This window comes from Pteronotus mesoamericanus, unplaced genomic scaffold (genome assembly GCF_021234165.1).
Source record: "Pteronotus mesoamericanus isolate MK-2021 breed Mesoamerican mustached bat unplaced genomic scaffold, CSHL_Meso_final contig_421, whole genome shotgun sequence".
In the NCBI taxonomy this organism is placed as follows: Eukaryota; Metazoa; Chordata; class Mammalia; order Chiroptera; family Mormoopidae; genus Pteronotus; species Pteronotus mesoamericanus.
Window position 1 is genome coordinate 605 of NW_026555158.1, and position 23,342 is coordinate 23,946.

Here is a 23,342-nt window from a genome sequence, read left to right on the forward strand (position 1 = left end):
TCTGGGACAGTGGGGCCACCGGAGACGCCTCGGCCCCCAGCGAAGCTTATCTGCCCAGCTTTGCGGGCTCCGGGGCCTGCCGGGGCTCGGGCGCGCGCTGCTGCTGGCTGGTATGGACGACCCGGAGAAGACTTGGTTTGGCCGCGTCCGTTTTTTTGCCTGGGTCTGAAGTCCCTAGAGGATGACCTCCTTCGCAACCCCACCGGCCTTCCCAGGGTCCCTGTGGACACGCCGGCCCGACCTGGAGCTGCCAGGTCGGGTCGCACTTGCGACGCTGCTCCCCGTCGGATGCCCGGGCCTCGGACCAGGCACGCCTCTTGAACTCACGTTTAGTACAATCGTTTCTTTTCGAAGAAGGGTTTTTCTCTCTTTCTTTTTTTCCTTTTGCGTTTTTGTTGACTTTACTTTTTCTTTCTTTTCTTTTTCTTTTCTTTTTTTTTTTTTTTTTTGAGAAGGGAATCTGGGGTAGGGGGGACAAAAAGAAGAACCGCTCACCGGGGCATCCATAAAGGGCATTAAGGGACCGCCGGCGGCGCGAATCGGAGGTCTTGGGTCCAGAATGGATGTGGCAGACCCGCAGCAGCTGGGCATGTTTACAGAGGGCGAGCTGATGTCGGTGGGGATGGACACATTCATCCACCGCATCGACTCCACCGAGGTCATCTACCAGCCCCGCCGCAAGCGGCGAAGCTCTTGGCAAGTACCTCGTGGGGGGGCCTGCTGGGGGGGGTCTACGGCAAAGTGAGGGGTGCTGGACTCCGGAGACGTTGTGCAGGAGAGCCGTCAAAATCCTCAAGAAAAAGAAGTTGAGAAGGATCCCCAATGGGGAAGCCAACGTAAAGAAGTAAGTGTGGGCTTCTTGGTCTACCCAGCTTTGGGGGTCCCGGGGTGCTCCAGGGTCGTCCTCCCTCCCTCCTTCCCTTCCTCCCTCCTTCCCTTCTTCCCTCCTTCATTTCCTTTTTCCCCTCCCTTTCTTCCTTCCTTCCTTCCTTCCTTCCCTTCCTCCCCTTCCTTCCTCCTTCCTTCCTTCCCTTCCTTCCTTCCTTCCTTCCTTCCTTCTCCTTCCTTCTTCTTCCTTTTCCTTCCTTCCTTCCTTCCTTCCTTCTTCTTCTTTCTTCTTCCTTCGTTCCTTCGTTTCCTTCCTTCCTTCCTTCTTCCTTCATTCATTCTTCTTCTCATTCATTCATTCATTTTCTCCTTCGTTTTTCATTCCTTCTTCTTCTTCCTTCATTCTTCCTTCTTCATTCTTCATTCATTCTTCATTCTTTTTTATTCCTTCTTTCTTCTTCTTCGTTCCATTCCTTCCTTCCATTCCTTCATTCTCTTCCTTCTCTTTTCTTCTTCCTTCATTCCCTTCTTCCTTTCTTCATTCATTCCTTCTCTTCTTTTTCTTCTTCTTCTTCTTCCGTTCCATTTTTTTCCATTTCTTTCTTCCTTCTTCTTCTTTTTTCCTTCATTTTCCTTCTTTTCTTCGTTCATTCCCTTTCTTATTATTCCTTCTTCCATTCCTTCCTCCTTCCTTCCATTCTTCTTTCTTCCTTCTTCCATTCTTCTTCTCCTTCATTCATTCCTTCTTATTATTCTTCCTTCTTTCTTCATTTTTCTTCCTTCTTTTCCTTCCTTCTTCTTTTCTTCCTTCATTCCATTCCTCCATTCTTCCATTTTTCTTCCATTCTTCCATTCTTTTCTTCTCGTTCCATTCCATTCTTCTTTCCTTCCTTCATCATTCATTCTTCATTCCTTCTCTTCCTCATTCCTTCTCATCATTCTTCGTTCTATCTTCTTCTCTTTTTTTTTTCTTCCATTCTTCCTTCTTTCCTTCCATTCATTCCTCTTCTCCATTCTTCTTCTTCCTTCTTCTTCCTCTTTTCTTCCTTCGATTCATTCCTTCATTCCATTCATTCTTCTTCTTCATTCTCTTCCTTCGTTCTCATTCCATTCATTCCTTTTTCGTTCTTTCTCTTCTTCTTTTCATTTTCTTCGTTCCGTATTCCTTCTTCTTTTCCTTCTTCTTCTTTTTCCGTTCATTCTTCATCCTTCTTATTCCATTTCTTTTTTCCTTTTCTTCTTCGTTCTTCGTTCTTTCCATTCATTCATTCTCTTCATTCTTCGTTCCTTCTTCGTTCTTCCGTTCCTTCTTCATTCGTTCTTCCTTCGTTCTTCATTCATTCTTCTTCATTCCCGTTCCATTCATTCCTTCCATTCTTCTATTTCATTCGTTCTTCATTCCATTCGTTCTTTCTTCTTCGTTTTTGTTCTTCGTTCTTCTTTCTCATTCTTCGCTTCTTCTTTGTTCTTCTTCATTCATTCATTCGTTCATTCATTATTCCTTATTTTTCCATTCGTTCTTTCTTCTTCTTCCGTCGTTCCATTCTTTCCGTTCATTCTTCCATTCTTTCGTTCATTCCTTCATTCTTCTTCTTTTCTTCTTCTTTTCCATTTTCTTCTTCTCGTTCTCTTCTTCTTCTTCTTCATTCGTTCTCTTCCTTCTTCATCTTCTTCCTTCTTTTCTTTCATTCCATTCTTTTTTCCATTCATTCATTCTTCATTCATTCGTTCATTCATTCTTCATTCCGTTCGATTCATTCTTCCGTTCATTCATTCATTCTTTCATTCTTCATTTCATTCTTCGTTCCATTCTTCTTTTCTTCTTCTTCTTCCGTTCATTTTCGTTCATTCCATTCTTCTTCATTCATTCATTCCTTCTTCTTCCTTCATTCATTCCATTCCTTCTCATTCCTTCTTCATTCTTCTTCATTCATTCTTTTCTTTCTTCGTTCTTCCTTTCTTCTTCTTCTTTATTCACATTCATTCTTCGTTTTCTTCATTCATTTTCTTCCATTCTTCATTCATTCCATTTTCTTCCATTCTTCCTTCTTCATTCTTATTCTTCATTCTCATTCATTCATTCTTCATTCATTCATTCTTCTTCTTCATTCATTCTTCATTCCATTCATTCATTCATTCCATTCATTCTTCATTCTTTTCATTCTTCCTTATTCGTTCCATTCTTCTTCCATTCCTTCTTCTTCTCCGTTCCATTCTTCATTCGTCTTCCTTCTCCCTTTTCCATTCCCTTCGTTCATTTCCTCGTTCTTCTTCCTTCCTTCATTCTTCGTTCATTCTTCTTCTTTTTCTTCTTTTCTCTTCCTTCTTCATTCATTCTTCTTCTTCCTTCTTCATTCCATTCTTCATTCCATTCTTCATTCGTTCATTCCTTCTTCTTTCTTCTTCTCCATTCTTCTTCCATTCATTCCTTCATTCCATTCATTCTTTCCATTCTTTCATTCTTTCTTCTTCGTTCTTCATTCTTCTTCGTTCGTTCCATTCTCGTTCCTTCTTCATTTCCATTTCTTCGTTCATTCCTTCGTTCTTCATTCCGTTCGTTCTTCATTTTCATTCGTTCTTCTTCATTCATTCCATTCTTCATTCCATTCCTTCATTCTTCCTTCATTCTTCTTCTTCTTCATTCATTCATTCATTCTTCTTCATTCCTTCTTCTTCTTCTTCATTCATTCTTCATTCTTCCTTCATTCTTCTTCCATTCCATTCTTCATTCTTCTTCTCCTTCGTTCATTCATTCCATTTTCCTTCTTTTCCTCATTCCTTCATTCATTCTTCCATTCTTCTCGTCTTCCATTCCATTCTCTCTTCCTTCTTCCATTCCTTCCATTCTTCTTTTCTCTTCCTTCTCGTTCCTTCTTCTTCCTTCTTCCTTTCCTTCATTCTCTCTTTTCTTCTTCTTCTCTTCTTCTTTTTTTCTTCATCTTCATTATTCCATTCATTCTTCTTCATTCCTTCATTCTTCTTCTTCATTCATTCCATTCATTCTTCTTCATTTTCTCGTTCTTCTTCGTTCATTCTCTCTTCTTCTTCATTCCATTCTCGTTCTTTTTTCATTCCATTCGTTCCATCATTCCATTCTTCATTCTCCATTCTTCTTTTCGTTCATCTCCATTCGTTCATTCGTTCTTCCTTCCATTCATTCTTCTTCATTCATTCATTCCATTCATTCCATTCTCATTGTTCATTCATTCTTCCATTCTTCATTCTTCATTCGTTCCTTCTTCTTCTATTCCATTCCATTCATTCTCATTCTTCATTCCACCTTCCTTCTCTTCTTCCATTCTTCATTCGTTCTTCATTCCATTTTCTTCATTCTTCTTCTTCATTCATTCATTCCATTCTTCATTCTTCATTCTTCCTTCATTCCATTCCTTCTCTTCCATCATTCGTTCGTTCATTCATTCCTTCTCGTTCATTCCTTCATTCTTCATTCCATCGTTCCTTCGTCGTTCTTCGTTCCCTTCCTTCGTTCGTTCCATTCCATTCTTCGTTCTCTTCTTCCATTCCTTCTTCATTCTTCTTCTTCTTCATTCCATTCATTCTTCATTCTTCATTCGTTCATTCATTCCATTCTTCCATTCTTCGTTCTTCCATTCTTCGTTCTTCGTTCTTCATTCTTCATTCTTCCATCCATCATTCTTTCTTCTTCCATTCATTCCTTATTCATTCTTCATTCCATTCTTCATTCATTCTTCTTCTTCTTCTTCGTTCCATTCTTCATTCATTCTTCTTCGTTCCATTCATTTTCCATTCTTCTTCTTCTTCTTCATTCTTCATTCATTCTTCTTCGTTCGTTCCATTCCATTCTTCCTTCTTCTTCTTCTTCATTCCATTCTTCTCTTCTTCCATTCCATTCATTCTTCATTCATTCTTCATTCATTCCATTCTTTTCTTTCTTTTCTTCTTCGTTCCTTCCATTCATTCCTTCTTCTTCATTCATTCTTCCTTCCGTTCCTTCGTTCGTTCGTTCGTTCCTTCTTCATTCCTTCTTCTTTTCCATTCTTCCATTCATTCATTCCATTCTTCATTCTTCTTCATTCCGTTCATTCATTCATTCATTCTTCATCTTCCATTCATTCATTCTTCATTCCTCTTCTTCTTCATTCCTTCTTTTCATTCATTCATTCCTTCTTCCTTCTCATTCCATTCATTCTTCATTATTCATTCCATTCATTCATTCCTTCATTCTTCTTCTTTTTCTTCATCTTTTCCTTCTTCCATTCTCTTCCTTCTTTTCTCTTCTTCATTCTTCGTTCATCATTCCGTTCTTCTTCCATTCATTCTTCATTCTTCATTCATTCCATTCGTTCTTTTCGTTCATTCCTTCCTTCGTTCTTCATTCCTTCGTTCTTCCTTCGTTCGTTCTTCGTTCATTCCATTCCATTCGTTATTCATTCTTTCCATTCATTCCATTCCATTCATTCATTCATTCATTCCATTCTTCATTCTTCTTCATTCCATTCCATTCCATTCTTCTTCATTCCTTCTTTCTTCCATTCGTTCTTCCATTCATTCCTTCTTTTCTTCTCGTCATATTCTTCTTCTCGTCATCTTCGTTCTTCGTTCTTCCTTCGTTCTTCTTCGTTCGTTCCTTCCTTCTTTCATTCATTCTTCATTCATTCTTCTTCGTTCCATTCCATTCCTTCATTCCGTTCCATTCTTCTTCTTCTTCCATTCCATTCCATTCTTCTCATTCGTTCCTTCCTTCTTTCATTCCTTCCTTCCATTCATTCTTCCTCGTTCCATTCTTCCATTCATTCTTCATTCGTTCGTTCATTCTCTTCGTTCATTCCATTCTTCCGTTCGTTCTTCTTCGTTCCATTCCATTCTTCATTCCTTCTTCTTCTTTTCCTTCTTCATTCTTCATTCCATTCCATTCCTTCTTCTTGTTCCATTCTTTGTTCATTCTTCTTCGAATTCCGTTCATTCCATTCATTCCTTCATTCCTTCATTCATTCCATTCCATTCCATTCTTCATTCTCCATTCATTCTTCCTTTCATTCCATTCTTCCATTCATTCTTCTTCATTCTTCCATTCTTCCTTCTTTTCTTCCATTCCTTCATTCATCATTCCATTCTTCTTCTTATTCCATTCCTTCTTCATTCCATTCATTCATTCCTTCTTATCATTCCTTCTTTCCTTCTTCCTTCTTCCATTCATTCATTCATTCATTCATTCTTCCATTCCTTCATTCCATTCTCTTATTCCTTCTTCTTCTTCATTCCTTCGTTCCATTCATTCATTCATTCCATTCTTCATTCATTCTTCCTTCTTCTTCCTTCCATTCATTCCCTTCATTCATTCCATTCCTTCTTCTTCTTCTTCCATTCCTTCATTTTCCTTCCTTCATTCATTCCATTCATTCTTTTCATTCATTTTCTTCCATTCCTTCCTTTTCATTCGTTCATTCCTTCCATTCTTCCTTCATTCTTCATTCATTCCTTCATTCTTCTTCCTTCCATTCCTTCGTTCTTTTCATTCATTCATTCCTTCCATTCATTATTCATTCTTCATTCCTTCTTCTTCCATTCTTCATTCATTCCATTCATTCATTCCTTCCTTCGTTCTTCCTTCATTCATTCCATTCATTCTTCATTCCTTCTTCCATTCATTCATTCCTTCCTTCCTTCTTCCTTCCTTTCCCTCCTTCCTTCCCTCCTTCCCTTCCTCCCTCCTTCCCTCCTTCCTTCCTTCTTTCCTTCTTTCCTACCCTGTTCCTTCCTTCCTCCTTTCCTTCCTTTTCTCCTCCCTCCCTTCCTTCCTTCCTTCCTTCCTTCCTTCCTTCCTTCCTTCCTTCCTTAGCTGAGCAGACGGCTCCTGCATCCCCCTTATTAGGGAAAGTATGGATGTGCTTAAGTACTTTCAGGAAGTCAGGCTAGCTTGTTGCAGCTGGGCCCTGGTACATTTGGGCTCTTGTGTGCCAGTGTCAAAGATGTCCTCGGTAGAGGCGCGCCCCTGTCCCCTCACTCTCTCAGCAGGCTAAAGAACTTAGGTGTCCAGTGGAGCCAGCCAGCGTTTGGCCCTGAGACTGAGAGTTTCTGCCCAGAAAGGCCCTGGAGGCCGGCAGGTTTTCTGCCCCTCGAGCAGCCAGTACTAGCGCCAGGCAAAACGCAATTTGTTTATCCTGTTGGAGGGGAACCCTGCTGTTGCCAAAAATAATTGTTTGCACCAGCTTATCAGTCAGCAGTGAGGACTTATCCAGTTCCTGCTGGCCTGGATATGGCATTAGACATCCCTGGCTGCAGGCCTGGCGACCCACAGAGGGGAATTTCTTGTGCCCTGGGAAACTTTTTACATAAATTTTTATATAAATTATGTGCCGTCTGCCCCCTAGGTATCCTGCAGGCGCCCAGGACTGCTAGTAGGAGTTCCCCGCCCCCCCCCAAAGGGTAGTGGGGACTATGTCTCCTTGCTCTTGCTGGTCTCAGGATGGGGGTGTCCCTCCTTATTGCGCTGGAGGTGGAACCCTGCCCTCCCCACACCCACTCTCCTCCCAGCCTCCGGATTCCCAGAAGAGGTTTATCTAACGGGCCAGGAGGCCGGACTGATTGTGACCTTGGACTGTCAGGCTGGCCAGGCCCATCCTGGAAGTGCCGCTCACCACCACTTGGCTTTCACCTCCCTTCTTCCCACTGGCAGGAGAGCCGAGCTATTTTCCTTTGCTCTGGAACCACCTGGGGGAGGTGAAAGGAGGGTATGTCAGTGCCTGGTACTCTCAGCAGCCCCCGGGTGGGTGGGGCAGAGGGAAAAGTGAGCAGTGTTTTGGTGAGGGTTTTTTACAGCCCAGCCTGTGGACACTCGGTGAAATTGTGTCTGGCACTCTAGGGCCAGTTGGTCAGTTGTCTGTACCAGTCTCTTATCTGTGAGGTGGGAGTTGGACAGGATCCACGGTGTCCTTGGGGAGACTCAGGCCCCTAAAGACAAGACTTCATCCTAAGGGCCAAGTGACACCTCATCCTCAAGTGTGAAACTCCCACTTGACTACTGGCCTTAAGTCACGTTTTCTCATTAGAAGTTCATGGGGGACAATGTGTCCCGTGGGCAGCCAGATTGCTACCACTGCAGGTTGAGGGCAGTGAGTTCCTGCATTCGGAATGTTGCTCTGGAAATGGACTTCCCTCCTGCTTTCCAGAGTTGTCCTACTCCTCCTGGCTTGTCTTAGGTATCATCCCTCATCTATCCTGGCACGGGCTCTGGTCTGCTCCTGCGTGACTGAGCCCTCGGGATGGAGTTGGCATTAGTCCATGATGTGTTCTGGTGCTGGCTGCTTGATGTCCTACTGCTGTGCCCCTGAGGCCCCAGCCTCTTGAGTGCAGCAGCCCAAGTTAGGAGGGGCTTCCAGAGTCGCATCCCAGTGGCCAGGTTCCAGTACCAATCGATGTGTCTGGCTAGTCACCCACCCAAGGCTACCCTGTTAGCAGCTGGGGGCCTCACTGTGTGGACCAGCCACTGACTGATGGCTGTAGGGTCAGCAGGTCCCAGAAGGTCTGCATTCCCTGGCCATGATGGAGGGTGTGTTGGGTTGGGCTGAGGGCCCCCCTTTGTTAAGGTGTAATGTACCTGTGTTAAAGGCACCCATTCAGGAGACACAGTTTGCACACACCAAAGTCATGTTAGAGGGCATTTCACCACTCAAGAGCTCCCTCATGCTCTACTAGAGACACACATGACCAGAGCCCAGCTGGGAGCCACAGAGCACTGGCATCCCGCTACTGGTTTCCTGAAGAATTGGCTGAGCTCCCAGGAACTTATGGAGACACATGGGTGTGCAGTCTTGAGGCTGCATGGAACCAGTTCTGCAGTGTCTCTGGGAAGGACCAGAGGGGAAGCAAGCCAGTGGTGGGTGGTCCTCAGCCAACCTGACATTTAGCATAAGGTGTCAGCAGCAGGCACTGAGCTACTGCCCAATTTCATTGGCTCAGGCCTGGACCTGGGTGTCGGGCCTGGACCTTTTTGAGGTTTCCCTTGGAGTGCTGCACTGGCTTCAAGCTGTCCTTTCTTGAGCCCCTGCCCTGTTGTCCCCAGTCTGCAGGAGGAGACTGGGTGGGCCTGCCCTGTACAGAGCTGTGGTGGCAGGGGAACAGGTGTCAGCTCCTGGGCAGCCCTCACTGCCAGCCAGTCCGCTATCAGGGAAAAAGGCTTCTTTGAGAGATTAATAAATTTCACTGCAGCCGCTGCTCTCTCAGAGTGTCTAGAACCTCCCAGAAAAGCCTCCGTTGAACCAAAGTTTTTTCTGAAAGAACAATGTTTGCCCAGGTGATGGGACAGGTCAGAATACCTCTCCCTTCATAGGCTTCCTCTGGGAAGGCTGCCGTTGGTCTGCATGTGGCCTCTTGCTTGTTCTTATAAAAAAAAGAAAGTTCCAAAAAGCATCAAGTAAAAATAAAAAATTTCTTGTAATCTCAGTACCAATGTATCTTGCCTCACTTCCTTTTTTATTTGTTTTCTTACCCTATCCAATCTAACGAAAAATAAAACTATTGTAAGGATCACTTTTTAAAAAAATTTATTGATTGATTTTAGAGAGTGAGAGGAAGGGAGAAAGAAATATCAATTTGTTGTCCCACTTACGCATTAATTGGTTGATTCTTGTATGTACCCTAACTGAGGATTGAACCTGCAACCTTGGTATATAGGGATGATGCTCTAACCAACTGAGCTACCCAGCCAGGGCAAGGGTTGCTTTTTAAAAATAAGTTGTATGTTACTTGTTTTTCCAATAGGCAGTAGTAATTCACGGATTGAACCCATGAAAGGTGCCCGGCTGGGTCAGTCCCGCACCTTCTTGGGGCAAGGTTTCTTGTAGGTATAGATAGTTCCCTACCAGGTGGGCGCATATGGTGAATGGGTCAAGCCGGACGAGTTGTGCTTAGGACTTAGGGAAACCTCTGTTACAACTGCACAGATGGTGTCTTGAAGTCACCAATTAGTGGTTTTTGTGGGTTTTTTTTTTTTTCCCCCCATCAACTGTTTAGAAAAGTGAAACAGTTTCACTCCTGCTCAGGACTATACAAAGTCATGGGGTGTCCTGCCCTGCAGCCCAGGCTGAACTGCCTTTCTGTCCCCAGATGGGGCTCTGTCCATGAGGGCTGGGTCTGACCCTCCCTGTGCTGTGGACCTGTTTGCTGTGTTGGTGAGTTACTTTGAGACATGTCGTGTGACAAGCTCAAGGGTGTGAAGGGCACATCGCCAGAAGTGGAGTTTCTCGGTCAGAGGAAGTGTGCGTGAGTTTGATAATCTCTCCAGACCCACCGGTCCACTGCAACTCAGTGTCACATTACAACCTCTTTTCTGAGTGTGGTTTCTGGTGCATGTTTGCTCTCTGTGTTAGGAAGGTGACATAGTATGACATACTTGGCCACACAGGCTGTTCCTCCTTTTCCCTTGTCTGCCCCCTGTGTGGCTGGGTCCTCAGTGGAGGGGTGGCAGCTCTGTGAGCAATCATTAGTGTCCCTGCTGGGCCTGGCGAGACCGGGAGCACCTTGCAGTGATTGGCAGGTACTTGGATCTGAATGATGATGAATGGTGGTGGTTTTAGCACGTTGAGGACCGGAACCCTGGACTTTGTTGGGTTTCATTGGTGTCCCAAGTGGCCTCTACAAGGTCCCGATATCTGCTGGGCTGCCTGCCCCCCTCAGTGTTGGGAAGGATGCCACTGTGAGCCCAGGCTGGGCTGCTGCCGGAGGCGACAGCAAGAGGGCACAGCCCATCTGCTGGCGCTCACCTGCACTGAATGTTCTGTGGGTCTCCCTGTGTGCCTGGTCCTTCCCTGACTGGGGAGGGGGCGGGGGGTGGGAATAGGACTCTGAGATGCAGTGGAAGCATGGGTTACTGGGCCAGGGTGCATGTGGAATCTGCTTCCTCGCCTGTGAGTGTGCTGGGAATCAGAGCCAGCGCTGCCCTTTGTCTCGCATCCTTCCATCCACCCGTCCTGCGGCTGAGCTTTAGTTTATGTGTTTTAACAGCTTTATTGAGATATAACTTATGTAGCATAAAATTCACCCGATTAATATGTAATTCAGTGGCATTTAGAACTTTCACAGATTTTGGAACCTTCACTACTACCCATTTCAGAATGTTCCATCACCCCAAAAGAAGTCCCATCTCTGTCATCAGTTACCTCATCCTCCGGCCCAGCTCCTGACAACCATGAACCCACTTCTTGTCTCTGTGGATTTGCTTGTTCTGGACATTTCACATAAGTTGAATCACACACTGTGTGGCCTATTGTATCTGGTTTCTCTCACTGAGCATCTTGTTTTTAAGGTCCATCCACCTTGTAGCAAGTATCAATGTTCACTCCTTTTCATGACTGAGTAATAATCCACTGTGTGGGTGGCCACATTCTGTTTATTCATCATCTGTCGATAGGTATTTGGGTTGTTTCCACTCATTGGCAATTATGAATCCTGCTGCTGTGAATGTTTATGTGCAAATATTGTGTCGATCACTTACAGCACATTTCCCCTTGTTTTAGTCCCTCTTCTACCCCTGAAGGCCTCTTGCCATATGTTTAGAAATGTCTGCAGAAGGACCAGGAGGTAAGGGGATGTTGCTCAATGTCCCTCTGCCAGAGCCACCATCAGCCCTGGGCCTGCCTCACATACGGAGGGGAGCAAGGTGGGGTAGTTCCTGAGGAACGGCTGTGGCGTGGCTCTGTCTCCCCTGCTTATTCCCATGTATTTTGGCCTGAGCATGGAGGCATCCCCTTTCCATTCCTCTAAATCTTTGACCCTAGCTCTTCATTTTCTCTTCTGTTAATCGTAGTCACGGAACAGTCCACTTTGATCAGGTATTGTCCATGGCAGGTCTGGAGGAGCAGAGGCAGCCTCCCTGACCTGAGAGGCGCCACTTCCTCTCCTTCACTTCCTGCATCCTGATTGGGCACTTGGCCTTTCCTTTTTCTATAAACATTGTTCTCATTTTCTGGCCAGAGAGGCAACCTGTAGGAGAGGTTGACGAGGTAGACAGTGATGGAATCCCCTCTGGGCTCTCACGGCCACTGCAGTAATGGTTTTGGTAGCTACTACCAGCTACCACAGAAAGCTGGTAGGCAGCTCAGGTCATGCTAACGGTGTGTCTCCAGTTACCTTGTGTAAGGTGTTGTCAGCACACATGCTTCTGCTGCTGGGGCACGTGGTGCCCACTGCCCCATCTCTGCGAAGCTGATGCTGTGTCTGTTCTTTCCTGGTATGAGTAGTGGAACTTCCATGTTTACAGAGAGTACCTTGATCCAGGTACTGGACAGACAAACAAACACTCCTCCACAGTGGATCAGCTTCATTAAGTTAAGGGGATGGAGCCCCCCCCCCCTTTTTTTTAAAGAACACACTTTATTGGTGTCAAAAGGAGCACTGAGCTGTCTCACTGCAGAGGACAGGATGCCATCGTTTACTTTGTGTCAGAGTTTGCTCCTGACAGCCCAGGAGATGGGTCTCGGGTGATCTTCAGATACAGGGATGCAGAACTATGGGTGGGTCTTCTTATCAGTCAGAACTTGGGGTGTGCTCTCCAAAGCCCCCTGATGAGCAGTAGAGGTTCCCACTCCCAGCGCAGCCATGCAGTTTTGTGGGTTCTCTGCCAAATTTAGAAAGGTGTTTCTGGGATTGGGCAGCCAGGCACGTGGAGCTCCACCACAGGCTTCCCATTGCTGCTGCCCCTGCTCTTGAGGGCCCATGTCATCTATAGATGGGCATGTGGGTGTTTTCTGGGCCCAGCCCTTGTCACAAGCTGACAGGTGTGGGTTGTGCCAGGTTGTCAGTGGCGCCTCAGTGTCCATTCTAATGAAGCAAGTTGGGTCGTTTTTCTTGCAGGGCTGCGGAGTGCTGGGAGAGGAAGGAAGTCCTTACAAGATGCCAGGGGATGGGCGTGGCCTTGCCTTACTGTCTGACAGTCTCATCTCTGGGGCCCCTCTGTAAGCCCAGATCTGCCCGTAATACTCGGTCATGCCAACCTTGCTCTACTGTCCCTTGTATAACAAATTGTTCATCTGCAGTTGAAATATATAACAAGTGTCCTGATTGCCTTGTCCCTGTCCACACCCCACCAGCTGTCCCTGTGCATACTGGTACAATGGAAGGGACAGTGGCAGAACCTCCTAGTTCCCCTGGTGTCTTAAGAGCTGGCATGTCCTGTGTGCAGCACCCAAGAGCAAGCTCCACATCCCACTGCACAGTGGGCTTGACTAACACTCTGTCCTCTCTTCAGGGAAATTCAGTTGCTGCGGAGGTTGCGGCACAAAAACGTCATCCAGCTCGTGGATGTGCTGTACAATGAGGAGAAGCAGAAGATATATCCTTTGGGGTCAGGGTGGGTAGACGCGGGTCATGACACCCATGTGTCTGTTTTCCCAGTTATTCCCGAACTTTCGCTTTATGGCTTGAGTGGGAGTACTGGGTCTGGAGAAAAGACACTCCAGCCTCAGTCTGGCTGACCCCATGTTTAGGTGCCCACATGGTGGGCATACCCCCTCCCTCTGGCATTTGGGCCTCGCCTGCTGAGACCAGAGGTATCACTTTGGAATATAGGAGTGTCCTTGGCCTTTGCCCTTTACTGAGGGGAAAAGGTTCCCTCTCTCCAGAGCGTGTGGCTCTGACTGACTCCAGCTCCTGGAGGCAAGTGTGTAAGGGCTTTGGTTCCCTCCAGGGAGTCCCTGTCCTTCCACAGATGCCTGTCACCAACTCACTGGTGCGGGTGACAGGGTTCCCAAAATGCAGCTCCTCTCTGTCTGTATCAAGGCTGCCCCTGTTGGAGACACAGCCAAGGGTAGCGGTTTTAGCCTGACCCTGGGTTCTCTGGCCTTGGAGCCTTGCCCCTGCAGCCCCTTCCTACCGGCCTGAGACACGCAGCCACTTGTGGTCTCTCCTGCACCAGCTGCCTGTGGTCTCCCCCCAGCACTTTCCAGAGCCTTCTCCCCAGCTGTTTCCTTAGCACTGCACGTATATGGTCATGGAGTACTGCGTGTGTGGCATGCAGGAGATGTTGGACAGTGTGCCCGAGAAGCGGTTCCCCGTATGCCAGGCTCATGGGTGAGTGTGTGCTGCCAGGCCTTATGGCTGCCCGTCTGTCCTGCCACGTCATCCCCAGGCCCAAGGTCTTCAAGGACTCTGTTCTGTGTTTCAACAACTTTTTCTGATTACTAATGACGTGAAGGCTCAAGTGTGCTTTAAAACTCAGAGTTTGGGGAACCTGGTTTGCAGTACCCCAGGTAGGTAGCTCCTCTTTGCACATCCCCTGCACCAGTATGCCTGCTCCTGAGGCTTTGAGACTTCCTGGTCCTTAGGAAGCCCATGACAGTGGCCCATACTGCCGCTGGCTGCCTGACCCCCCCTGAGGTGTCATCCCCCTTCCTTGCCGCAGTACCAGCTGGCCTGTGGCCTCAATGGAAGGCTGGCAGGGTGAGCCTGGGTCCTGGGCCCTAGGGAGGGCTCCAGAGGGGGCTATATGGCTGTGTCTATGTCAGAGCAATTGGGGAGTGGGTATTGTTACACATCTCTTGACATAATGGGGAAAGGAAGGAAGGGCTGCCTGGTTGGGAGAGGCAGGTGGGAAGCCAGAGAGCCCTTCTGTAGCCTCCCCAGGAGGCTTGAGTACGGGTGACTGAAGCCTTAGGGGGCCTAGGAGTGGCTCGGCCTCACCTGTGGCCCGTGGTTTCCTGAGGAGCCTCCTGTCCTGTCATTTCTCTGTTTGCTGGCTCTGGTGGCTCCCAAACTGTGGCCTCTTGTCTTTGGTTTTGCTCGGTGACCCCAGGCGGCCCTTGTTTTCTGCAGGTACTTTTGCCAGTTGGTGGATGGTCTGGAGTACCTGCACAGCCAGGGCATTGTGCATAAGGATATCAAGCCGGGCAATCTGCTGCTTACCACCAGTGGCACGCTCAAGATCTCTGACTTGGGTGTGGCTGAGGTAGGACCCAAGGACAGGGTGGGGGCCGGGCAGTCCCTGAGGCCGCTTCCTTAGGCCACCTGGCTCTGTCACAGGCCCTGCACCCTTTTGCTGAGGACGACACGTGCAGGACAAGCCAGGGCTCCCCAGCGTTCCAGCCACCTGAGATTGCCAATGGCCTGGACACTTTCTCTGGCTTCAAGGTGGACATCTGGTCGGCTGGCGTTACCCTGTAAGTGACAGTGGGCTCTGGCCGCCTCTTTTACCCACTCTGCTCGGGCTTCAGGCTTCTGGATCCTGCCCCTCTTGGGGTGGCTGGAGCTGGGGCTAGCAGCCCCTGCAAGTGGGAGTGAAGGCTGCGTCCCCCTTGGTTATTGAGGGCCCTGTTTGTCTTTATTCTCATCAGTTGACACCTGGCCACACTCATCTCGTGGGCACCTTCTGTCCTGACGCTTTATTTTGGGAATTCAAAAACACAACAAATTGAAAGTGTTGAAAGTATTGTTCAACCAACCACTGCATGCTGCCTTCCCTCCCCGCCCCCTGCCGCCATTCTGCCCCATTGGTCTGCTGGCCTGTCACAGCGTGTCCCTGAGCACTTCCGAGTACCAGCGGTGGTGGGCCCATTAGAGTTCTCTGGAACCCTGTTCACTCCTGAAATGGTGGTACTCGTACTTCAGAGGTCCCGGCACAGCTGCCCATCGAGAACTTTCGTCCACCACCCCGCCACAGGGCAGCCACCAGCTGGGCATTTGTATTTCATTGAGAGAATTTCACATAGCACATGACCCACCCTTTAAAATATACACACAGCCCAGTAGTTTCCGATATTTTCAGCAGCGCAGCCACCACCCTTTATTCCAGATCATTCCCGACCCTCAGTATGGGGCCCTACAGGTGGGGCTGGTTTGAGGCTCCTGTGCCAGGTGGGTTTTGGGCCAGGGCTGCAGGAGAAGCCCCGACTGACTGGGCCTCTGTCCTTCTCCTCGGGGGTGAAGATACAACATCACAACAGGCCTGTACCCCTTCGAAGGGGACAACATCTACAAGTTGTTTGAGAACATCGGGAAAGGGGACTACACGATCCCAGGTGACTGCGGTCCCCCACTCTCGGACCTGCTGAAAGGTGAGGCCCTCAGGGTGGTGACTGACCACAGGCCCTGGGGAGAGGCAGGAGGTGGGTCTTTTGAGGGCGGGTGGGGGACGTGGTGCCCTGTGGGATCTGGAGAGCAGCTGAGCCCAGGAAATGTTCCCCAAAGAGTGAGGAACCCAGCTCTCCTGCCTTGGTTGCTGTCCTCTGCTGCATTTCCAAGCCAGTGCAGCAGGTGGTGCTGTCGGTCCACATCATGGCTGGACAGGTGCAGACAGGTGGGTAGGAGCCCCAGCTGGCAGCCTGAGGTTCAGCTATAGTGGGTTTGGATGAGATAGTTTATGAGGATGTCGCACACCCAGCTTGTGACCAGTATGTAAGATTTATCAGTGCAGTACTATCTCAGGTTCTTCTTTTGCTCTCAGTCATCACGCTCTGGTTTGTGACTGACCTTATATGCTCTCATTGGATGCTTGGTCAGTATCTAGACTTAGTTTGAGGCACTGCTAGAAAGATCAAGCTATATTTCCAAGATGCTCCAAATATACTTCAGTTTCCTAGTAACCGAGTCAAGCTGGTTCTTACATGCAAGTCCATTGAATGCTTTGAAGGTGGAATTGGGCTCTTGATGCTGAGCGCAGGCCTGGCCCGCCACCCTAGGACATCAAGGAAGATGGCCAGCTCTGGGGACACTGCCCGAATTATTCTTGGAACATGGGAAGGAGCAAGCAGTCGGGAAGAGGTCCACCTGTTTCAGAAGAGCTCCCAGGTTGAGGCTGGCCTGGCTTTTTTCCCCGTCCCCAGTCCTCTGTGAACTCTCCAAAGTGCTCATGGGCTCCAGCAGCCTTTTGAAGGATGACTGTGGACTCAATATCTTATCCTCTAGTGTGCCCAGATCTTGGCCCTTGACCTCCACTCGCAAGGCTTTTTCCATGGTGGGTGGTTTCAGTTCTGCTGAGGGTCGGGTGTTGTGAACTTGCCTTCCCTGGACAAGTGTCAGTCAGTTGACGCTTTCTCAGCATGAACTCCTGTCCCTTGCAGGTTGACCATTAATTACTTCCCATATCCTCACTCATGCCTGAAATGGCCCCATGTAGGGTGATGACATGGCAGAGGACATCCCTCTCCCCAGATGCAGGCAGGGCAGCCCCATCCCTTACTTTACCTGCTGGCTGGGACATGTGGGCTGTGCCTCCTCCTCCGTTGCAGTTGGGTCTAACTTAGTGGTCAGCCTGGAGGTTGTCCCATCAGCTGGGGTGGTGGGCAGTGTCCCTGTGAGTTCTAGAGCCACCCTGGCGCTGATTTCTGGTGTTTCAGAACCCCTAGGCATGCTGGGAGGGGACATTGGTGGCAGCTGTACCAAGGTGTGGAGAGCTGGAGACAGGCGGGTGGGGGAAGCAGGAGCTTGCAGGGGCCTCCCAGACCCCTGAGCACCATTGTGTTGTTTCCTGCCCCCACACCACTGAGACCTTTAAGTCTGAGCCTCAGCTCCCAAAATTGCTCCTGTTTTCTGAGTACAAAGCCGCCACCCTTCAGGTGATGTTCAGAGCTTAGCGCTGTGCCCTCTCCCCACCTCTGCATCACGCTCAGGAGGCACGATTCTCCTCCCACTGGGAAGGGAACAGGAGATACAGGGAGTAAGCAGTGGGGGCAGCAGAATCCACAGGCTCTGGGGTCCCCTGCCACCTGAGTGTGGTGTTGCCACCCTGGCTGAGTGGTTTGTGGGCCAGTCTTGCCCTTTTTCAAGTGATTGTCTTGTTATGGGATTGTCCTGGTATGGCACCTGCCCCATGGACACGTGAACACCCACTGTGTGCTGCCCTTGCTGCTGTTTCTGGGTCCGTGGACTCCTGGCTAGAACCAGCAGTCATGACCTTTACTGGCCTTTGCTGGTTGGGTGCTGGCAGAAGGCAGTTCCATGCTTCCTCATCCTCAAGCATACGAACAGCAGGTCCAACACCTGTGGGCTGGGGCTGCATCCTGTCTCGTTCTGGAAAGCAGTGTCCCCTCCTTGTCTTCACAGCCACACTGCCTATTGCTGTGCAGATTTCCACAGGTGGCTGCGTGTGGCCTTGGTGCCTGGATTGCCCTTGTGCCCCCATAAGACAGGGCCCTTGATCTGCAAGCACCACACAGTTACAGGGCCAGCACTGCGGAGAGTACCATGTGGGCGGGCAGAGCTGCACAGGGGCCCATGCTGACTCTCCCATGGTCTCCTCCTCAGGGATGCTGGAATATGAGCCGGCTAAGAGGTTTTCCATCCAGCAGATCAGGCAGCATAGGTGAGTGTCCCCAGGTGTCTGGCTGTGTGGGGCCTGCATGGGGAGCTGGGTGCTCCAGGCTGTCCTGATGTACCGGCTTCTGTAGCTGGTTCCGGAAGAAGCACCCACCAGCTGAGGAGCTGGTGCCCATCCCGCCAAGCTCAGACTGCAAGGACCGGTGGCGCAGTATGACTGTGGTGCCCTACCTGGAGGACCTTCATGGCTGTGCTGATGATGAGGGGGACGAGGACCTCTTTGACATCGAGGATGACATCATCTACACTCAGGACTTCACAGTGCCTGGTGAGCTTGGCAGCCGAAGTGGTTCGTACCCCAGCCTGGATGTCCCCAACATCCCCAAGTCCTCAGGGCAGGTCCATCCATGCCATCCCAGACCCAAGGGCCTACCGGGGTACACAGACATCCGTGGGGTGGGCTGCCCCCCTTCCCTCTACCTGGAGGGCAGAGGCTGCACATGCTCTGCCTACATTAGTTCCAAAGACTGTACACTACATCCTGCTGGGCGGCCAGCGCTGTGGGAAGCCCCTCTGACAGCCCTGAGGGTCCAGTGGCCCTCCTGACCCTGCCTCCCACCCTGACGAGTGGCCTTGCTTCCCCAGGTGACGAGGGAGGCGTCTGAGGCAGGGCTTAGAGAGGAGCGAGGCACCCAGCAGAGCCAGTGCTCAGACCTTTCTGCAGAGGAAGCTGAGGCCGGGGGGCACACAGGAGCTCGAGGAGGAGCTCCATGCTTAGCATAGCCACCCTGCCTGCCTGGGCTGTAGGGGCCAGGCCAAGCACCTCCCATGGGCCCATACTGACCCTGTCTGGGTGTCTGAGGGAGGCTGGGCAGTTTTCCCCACTGCTAGATGTTTTGGGGCTGGTTCTGCAGTCCCCATCATAAAGGTTTGCCTGATGTGTGTGTGGGTGGGTGGGTGGGTGGGTGCGTGATGCTTGTGTTCCCTCCCTGGCTCATCAGCATGGTAGGTTTTTGTTTTGTTTTGTTAACTGATTTTTTGTTTTTCGAGAGAGAGAAACATGATTTGTTGTTTCACTTGTTTATGTATTCATTGGTGGATTCTTGTATGTGCACTGACCAGGGATTGGACCCACAGCCTTGGTGTATCGGCATGACACTCTAACCAACTGAGCTGCCTGACCAGGGCCGGGTGGTAGGTTCTTATTGTAGACAGAACCAGTGTGCAGCAGTAGCCTGTGGGGTGGGCGGGGCCCCAGGAGCTGTCCCCGGTAGAGCTGGATGGGGTCCAGATATCCTGTTGTTTTGGGGTCTTTGGTGCCCCTTGCAGCTGGCCACAGAGTCAGCTTGGGGCTAGTGCCCTCAGGGTCCCAAGTCACTGTGGCTTTGGTTTAGCCATTTCCTGTGGGGAATATCGAAGCAATATGTGTGGTGCTCTGGCCCTGGGAGACCTAGGTGCAGTCCAGTCCTGGACCTAAGGCCTCCTGGACCCTCTGTCTCCTCCACAGAACAAGAGTGAGGTGTCCTGCCTCTCAGAGGCACTGGGGCCTGTGGCAGGTTACAGGCACCTGGATGTCTCCTCATTGGCAGCACCTGGGTGTCACCCTCACCAGTAGGCAGCCTGTTGTCCTGGCAAGGCTGAGTGAGGATCCTAACTGGCCTCTAGAGCTGGCTCCCAAGCACCCTTCAAGCCTGCGTGAGAGGCCATGGTGGCCATTCCCCAGTGGGGATTCCCAGCCTGGGAATGTCCTCTGGGCCAAAAGTGAAACAGTCCAGTTCTGAGGTCAGGCATCCACTCCTTTCTAACCTTCTCATGGGTCAGTGACAGGCTGTACTGGAGCCAAGACCCCTCCCACTCTAGCCTTGGTTGGTCACCCTCAGAGGCCCTCAGCTGTCCACACCACGGGGGTCCTGCCACCAACCCTGAGAGTTGGGCCTTGGGCCAGCCAGTTGCTGCCTGCGCAGTGCCTTGAGGGTGAGTGGGGCAGGTCTCAGATGTTGTGCCGACGGCTGGGCTGCGGGTCATCCGCACAAAGGCCCCTCCAACGTGCTCTGTCTAGCAGGATCCTGTGAGCAGGGATGAGCTCTGACCGGGGCACACATGGGCGGGTGTGGCAAGTTTGGAAGCCGCTGAGTGGGGCCCTGGACACCCTTGGCAGAGAGAGGGCTCTGTTGGAGAGGAGTTGAGGGCTCCAGGTACCGGAGGGCAATTTCCCACCAGTGTCACAGGAAGGTAGGCCAGGTTTCAGTGTGCACTGACTGAGCTTCGTGGGCCCCTCCCTGCATGCCCTTCTCTCTGTCTCAGTGAGCACAGAAGTGAAGCCCCTGGCCCGTGGTTCCTTGGATGCCTCAAGGGTGAGATTGGGGTCATGGTAGGTCCCTGGCACTGATCCTTCATCCCAGTGGGCTGTTTCGGGAGACACACCTGACCTCAGCCCAGCCCCTCCCAAGCCTCACACGTCCCAGCAAGGTGTGGCCTCTGAACAGATGAGAGGGCCAAGGCTCACCCTTGTCCCAGGCCCCCGGTCCTTCACCAAGTGTCTGGGTCTTGCCCCGGCTGGCGAGCCAGCCCTGAGACCAGCTCGCTCTCTACCCGGGTGAGGGCCCCTGCAGGCAAGACCTGGGTGGGACAGGTGGGGTCGTGCTTGGGGAGCTGGGTTGCTCTGTGTGTGGGGTGTTGGTCCTGGGCCTCCATTAGCCCACACTTGTCCTCCCCCTCCTAGGACAAGTCCCAGAAGAAGAGGCCAGTCAGAACGGACAGAGTTGGGGCCTGTCCAAGACCATGTGCATGAATGGTACTGATTCGGCGCAGCTGAGCACCAAATCAAGGGCAGAGCGCCGGGCCAGTGCAGTCTCCAACCCTGCCCGCAAGGCCTGTTCTGCCAGTGGCAAGATCCGTCGGCTGTCAGCCTGCAAGCAGCAGTGAGGGCGGTTGGCTGTAGGTGGGCCACAGTGGGGATGACGGGGATGGGCAGGAGTAAGCATTGCCCAGACTTAACTAGGCCGCCCTTATGGCCATGGCTGACCATGTCCAGTTCTGCCCTTCGAAGTCCTGGCAGTCTGTGGTGACTGCCAGCAGGGTTGGAGGCCGAGGTCACTTCCTGTAGGATGCTAGCCACTTGGGAAGTGGGGCCCCTGTGTTGGAGGAAGGCCAGGGGCGGGGAGTAGTGGGGAGTGGGTGGGGTCTAACTGAGGCTGTACTCCTCGTGTCTGCTTTCCCTTCTGATTCCTGGCTGCCCCAGTTTAGGAAGTGGGGATCAGAGGCCCTGGAGGTGCTGGAGACCCTGTCACCTGCTCAGGATGTGGGCAGTCAGGTGTAGGCCAGAGGCAGCAGCTACCCCTGCCCAGCCGTGGGGCCTCTGGAGGCCCTTAATCCTCTTGTGCAATGAGTGACTCACAGGGGCCCAAGTCCGCAAAGCTTCCCCTGGCCTCTCCAGATGTCTGACAACCCCATGGGACTGGGCCTGTTTCCCTGCCCTACTAGTGGACACCAGGGTGGGGATGCCCCCAGAAATGCAGAACATGTTTGTTGGCCTGGAATTGACACACCTTCTGTCTGTCTGCAGCCCATCTCTGGGAGTCCTGGCCAGATGCCATGGCCCGGGTCCTCAGTCTTCCCGACGACTGCCGGCCCACTGCCCACCGCCCAGGAAGGCCACTGCCATACCCTTCGTGCTGACCACTCCTCCGGAAGCCAGGGGGTCCTGGAGGGTTGTGGCTAGGCAACATCAGAGACTGGAGTCTGTCCCCCTCCTCCGCGTTGTGGGCAGTGGATACAACCTCCTGTTGACTTTGCAATCCCGTGCTGGGCCCCTTTCCTGGCCAGGGGAGGGTGAGGCCAGGCCATGGGCCCCGCACAGACCTCGCCGTGCACTTTACGTTTAGACTACTGGTTCTCGCCCGACTTCTCTTTACTTTGCTACACAGCACCTCCCACACCTAATGTGTTCAAACAAACTGCGATCAAGTGGGGGTGGACTTCGAGTGGGGGTGGACGGGCCTGCCCACCAAGACGCTTGCCCAGTGCCCTTGGGAGCCAGGTGGCTGCCTTGTTTTGTTGCTTGGTTGGTTTTTTTTTTTTTTTTTTTTTTTTTTAAGAAAAAATAAAACAGGTCGATTTGAGCTGTGGTTGTGAGGGGTGTTTGGGAATTGTTGGGTGGCAGAATATGCTTGTCAGGTGGGTCATCTGAGTCTGTGCATGGGGCCCCTCTGCAGACCCCACAGTGCAGGAACTGGCCAAGGTAGTCAGCTCTTGTCCTCGATGTGTGGAGGTCCTGGGCCTCCACGGGGGTCTGTCTTTAGCCACACTGGGCCTCTGCTCTCGCAGTGGCAACCTTGTCTCTCCAAAGCTAAGCAGGCCCTTCAGCTTCATCCCAGGGCCTACAGCTCCACAGCACAGGGGCCAAGTGTGACAGCAGGATCCTGGCCTTTTTTCCCCCAGGCCTCTGCTCCTAGGTCCCCAGAGAAAACCCAGAGCAAGCCAGAGTATGCAGTAAATATTTATAATCAACCAGAAAACAAACTCCATCACTGAATGAATGGTACACAGACTGCAGGAAGCTTGGTGGGGCGGGGCGGCTCAGCTGCCCCATCTTTTGGCAATAAATAAAGCTTGGGAAACTTGAAACCTTGGCCATTTGGATTTTGTATAAGTCTCAAACACTGATGAGTCTTGGGGCTCTTTGGATGTGTGGCTGTGGGGCGGGCAGCCCAGTCACATGCGGAGGGCAGTTGCAGACACCAAGGGTACTGCAAAGAGTTGTCCAGGGCTTGGCGCAGCAGTGGTGGTGGCCGTGGTTATTGCTTGGAGGAGGCTTGGGCTGCAGCAAACCCACGCAGCAGTGAGCGGCTTCCGGTAATTGGCAGCCATGACGGTGCACTCCACTGATCCTCAGTACACTGCGGTCCGTGTTCAGCAGGCTTGGAGCATGCACACTGGCGTGGACTCAGCTCCTGCAGCCCAGACGTGCCTCAAGGCTCAGCTGGCCCTGGTAAGGGCGCGTTGCGCATGTCTCCCGCGAAGGAAAGCCCAGCCACTCTCCAGAGGCCACACTGTCTGGGGTAGGGACAGTTGAATGTGTTCCTCCGAAGCACAAAGATGAGACTATGCCTCTTTCCCTCCAGATAAGCCAGGGTCCTTGTGCCTAGGAATAACACAGGAAGCCAGCTTAGTGACTGGAGGGGACTGTGCACATGCGCTCTGGGGCAGTGTGGGCATCCAGGGCAGTACGCTTGTGCAGAAGATAGCGCACCGGGACCTCGTGCCCCTGGTATGTCCGTCTGCAGAGC

General features: G+C 50.8%; 1 protein-coding gene across 1 annotated transcript; it reads left to right on the forward strand.

Moving 5' to 3' along the window:
* The first annotated feature begins 210 nt into the window (after positions 1-210).
* Positions 211-21,752, forward strand: LOC129073753 (serine/threonine-protein kinase STK11-like). The gene is given in 11 exon segments (XM_054577411.1): positions 211-684; positions 686-844; positions 13,055-13,138; positions 13,786-13,875; positions 14,617-14,749; positions 14,824-14,960; positions 15,727-15,854; positions 18,043-18,100; positions 18,186-18,382; positions 20,777-20,995; positions 21,620-21,752. Coding segments are annotated over 10 exon segments (1,314 nt in total). The 5' UTR covers positions 211-559; the 3' UTR covers positions 20,980-20,995; positions 21,620-21,752.
* The last annotated feature ends 1,590 nt before the right edge of the window (positions 21,753-23,342 follow it).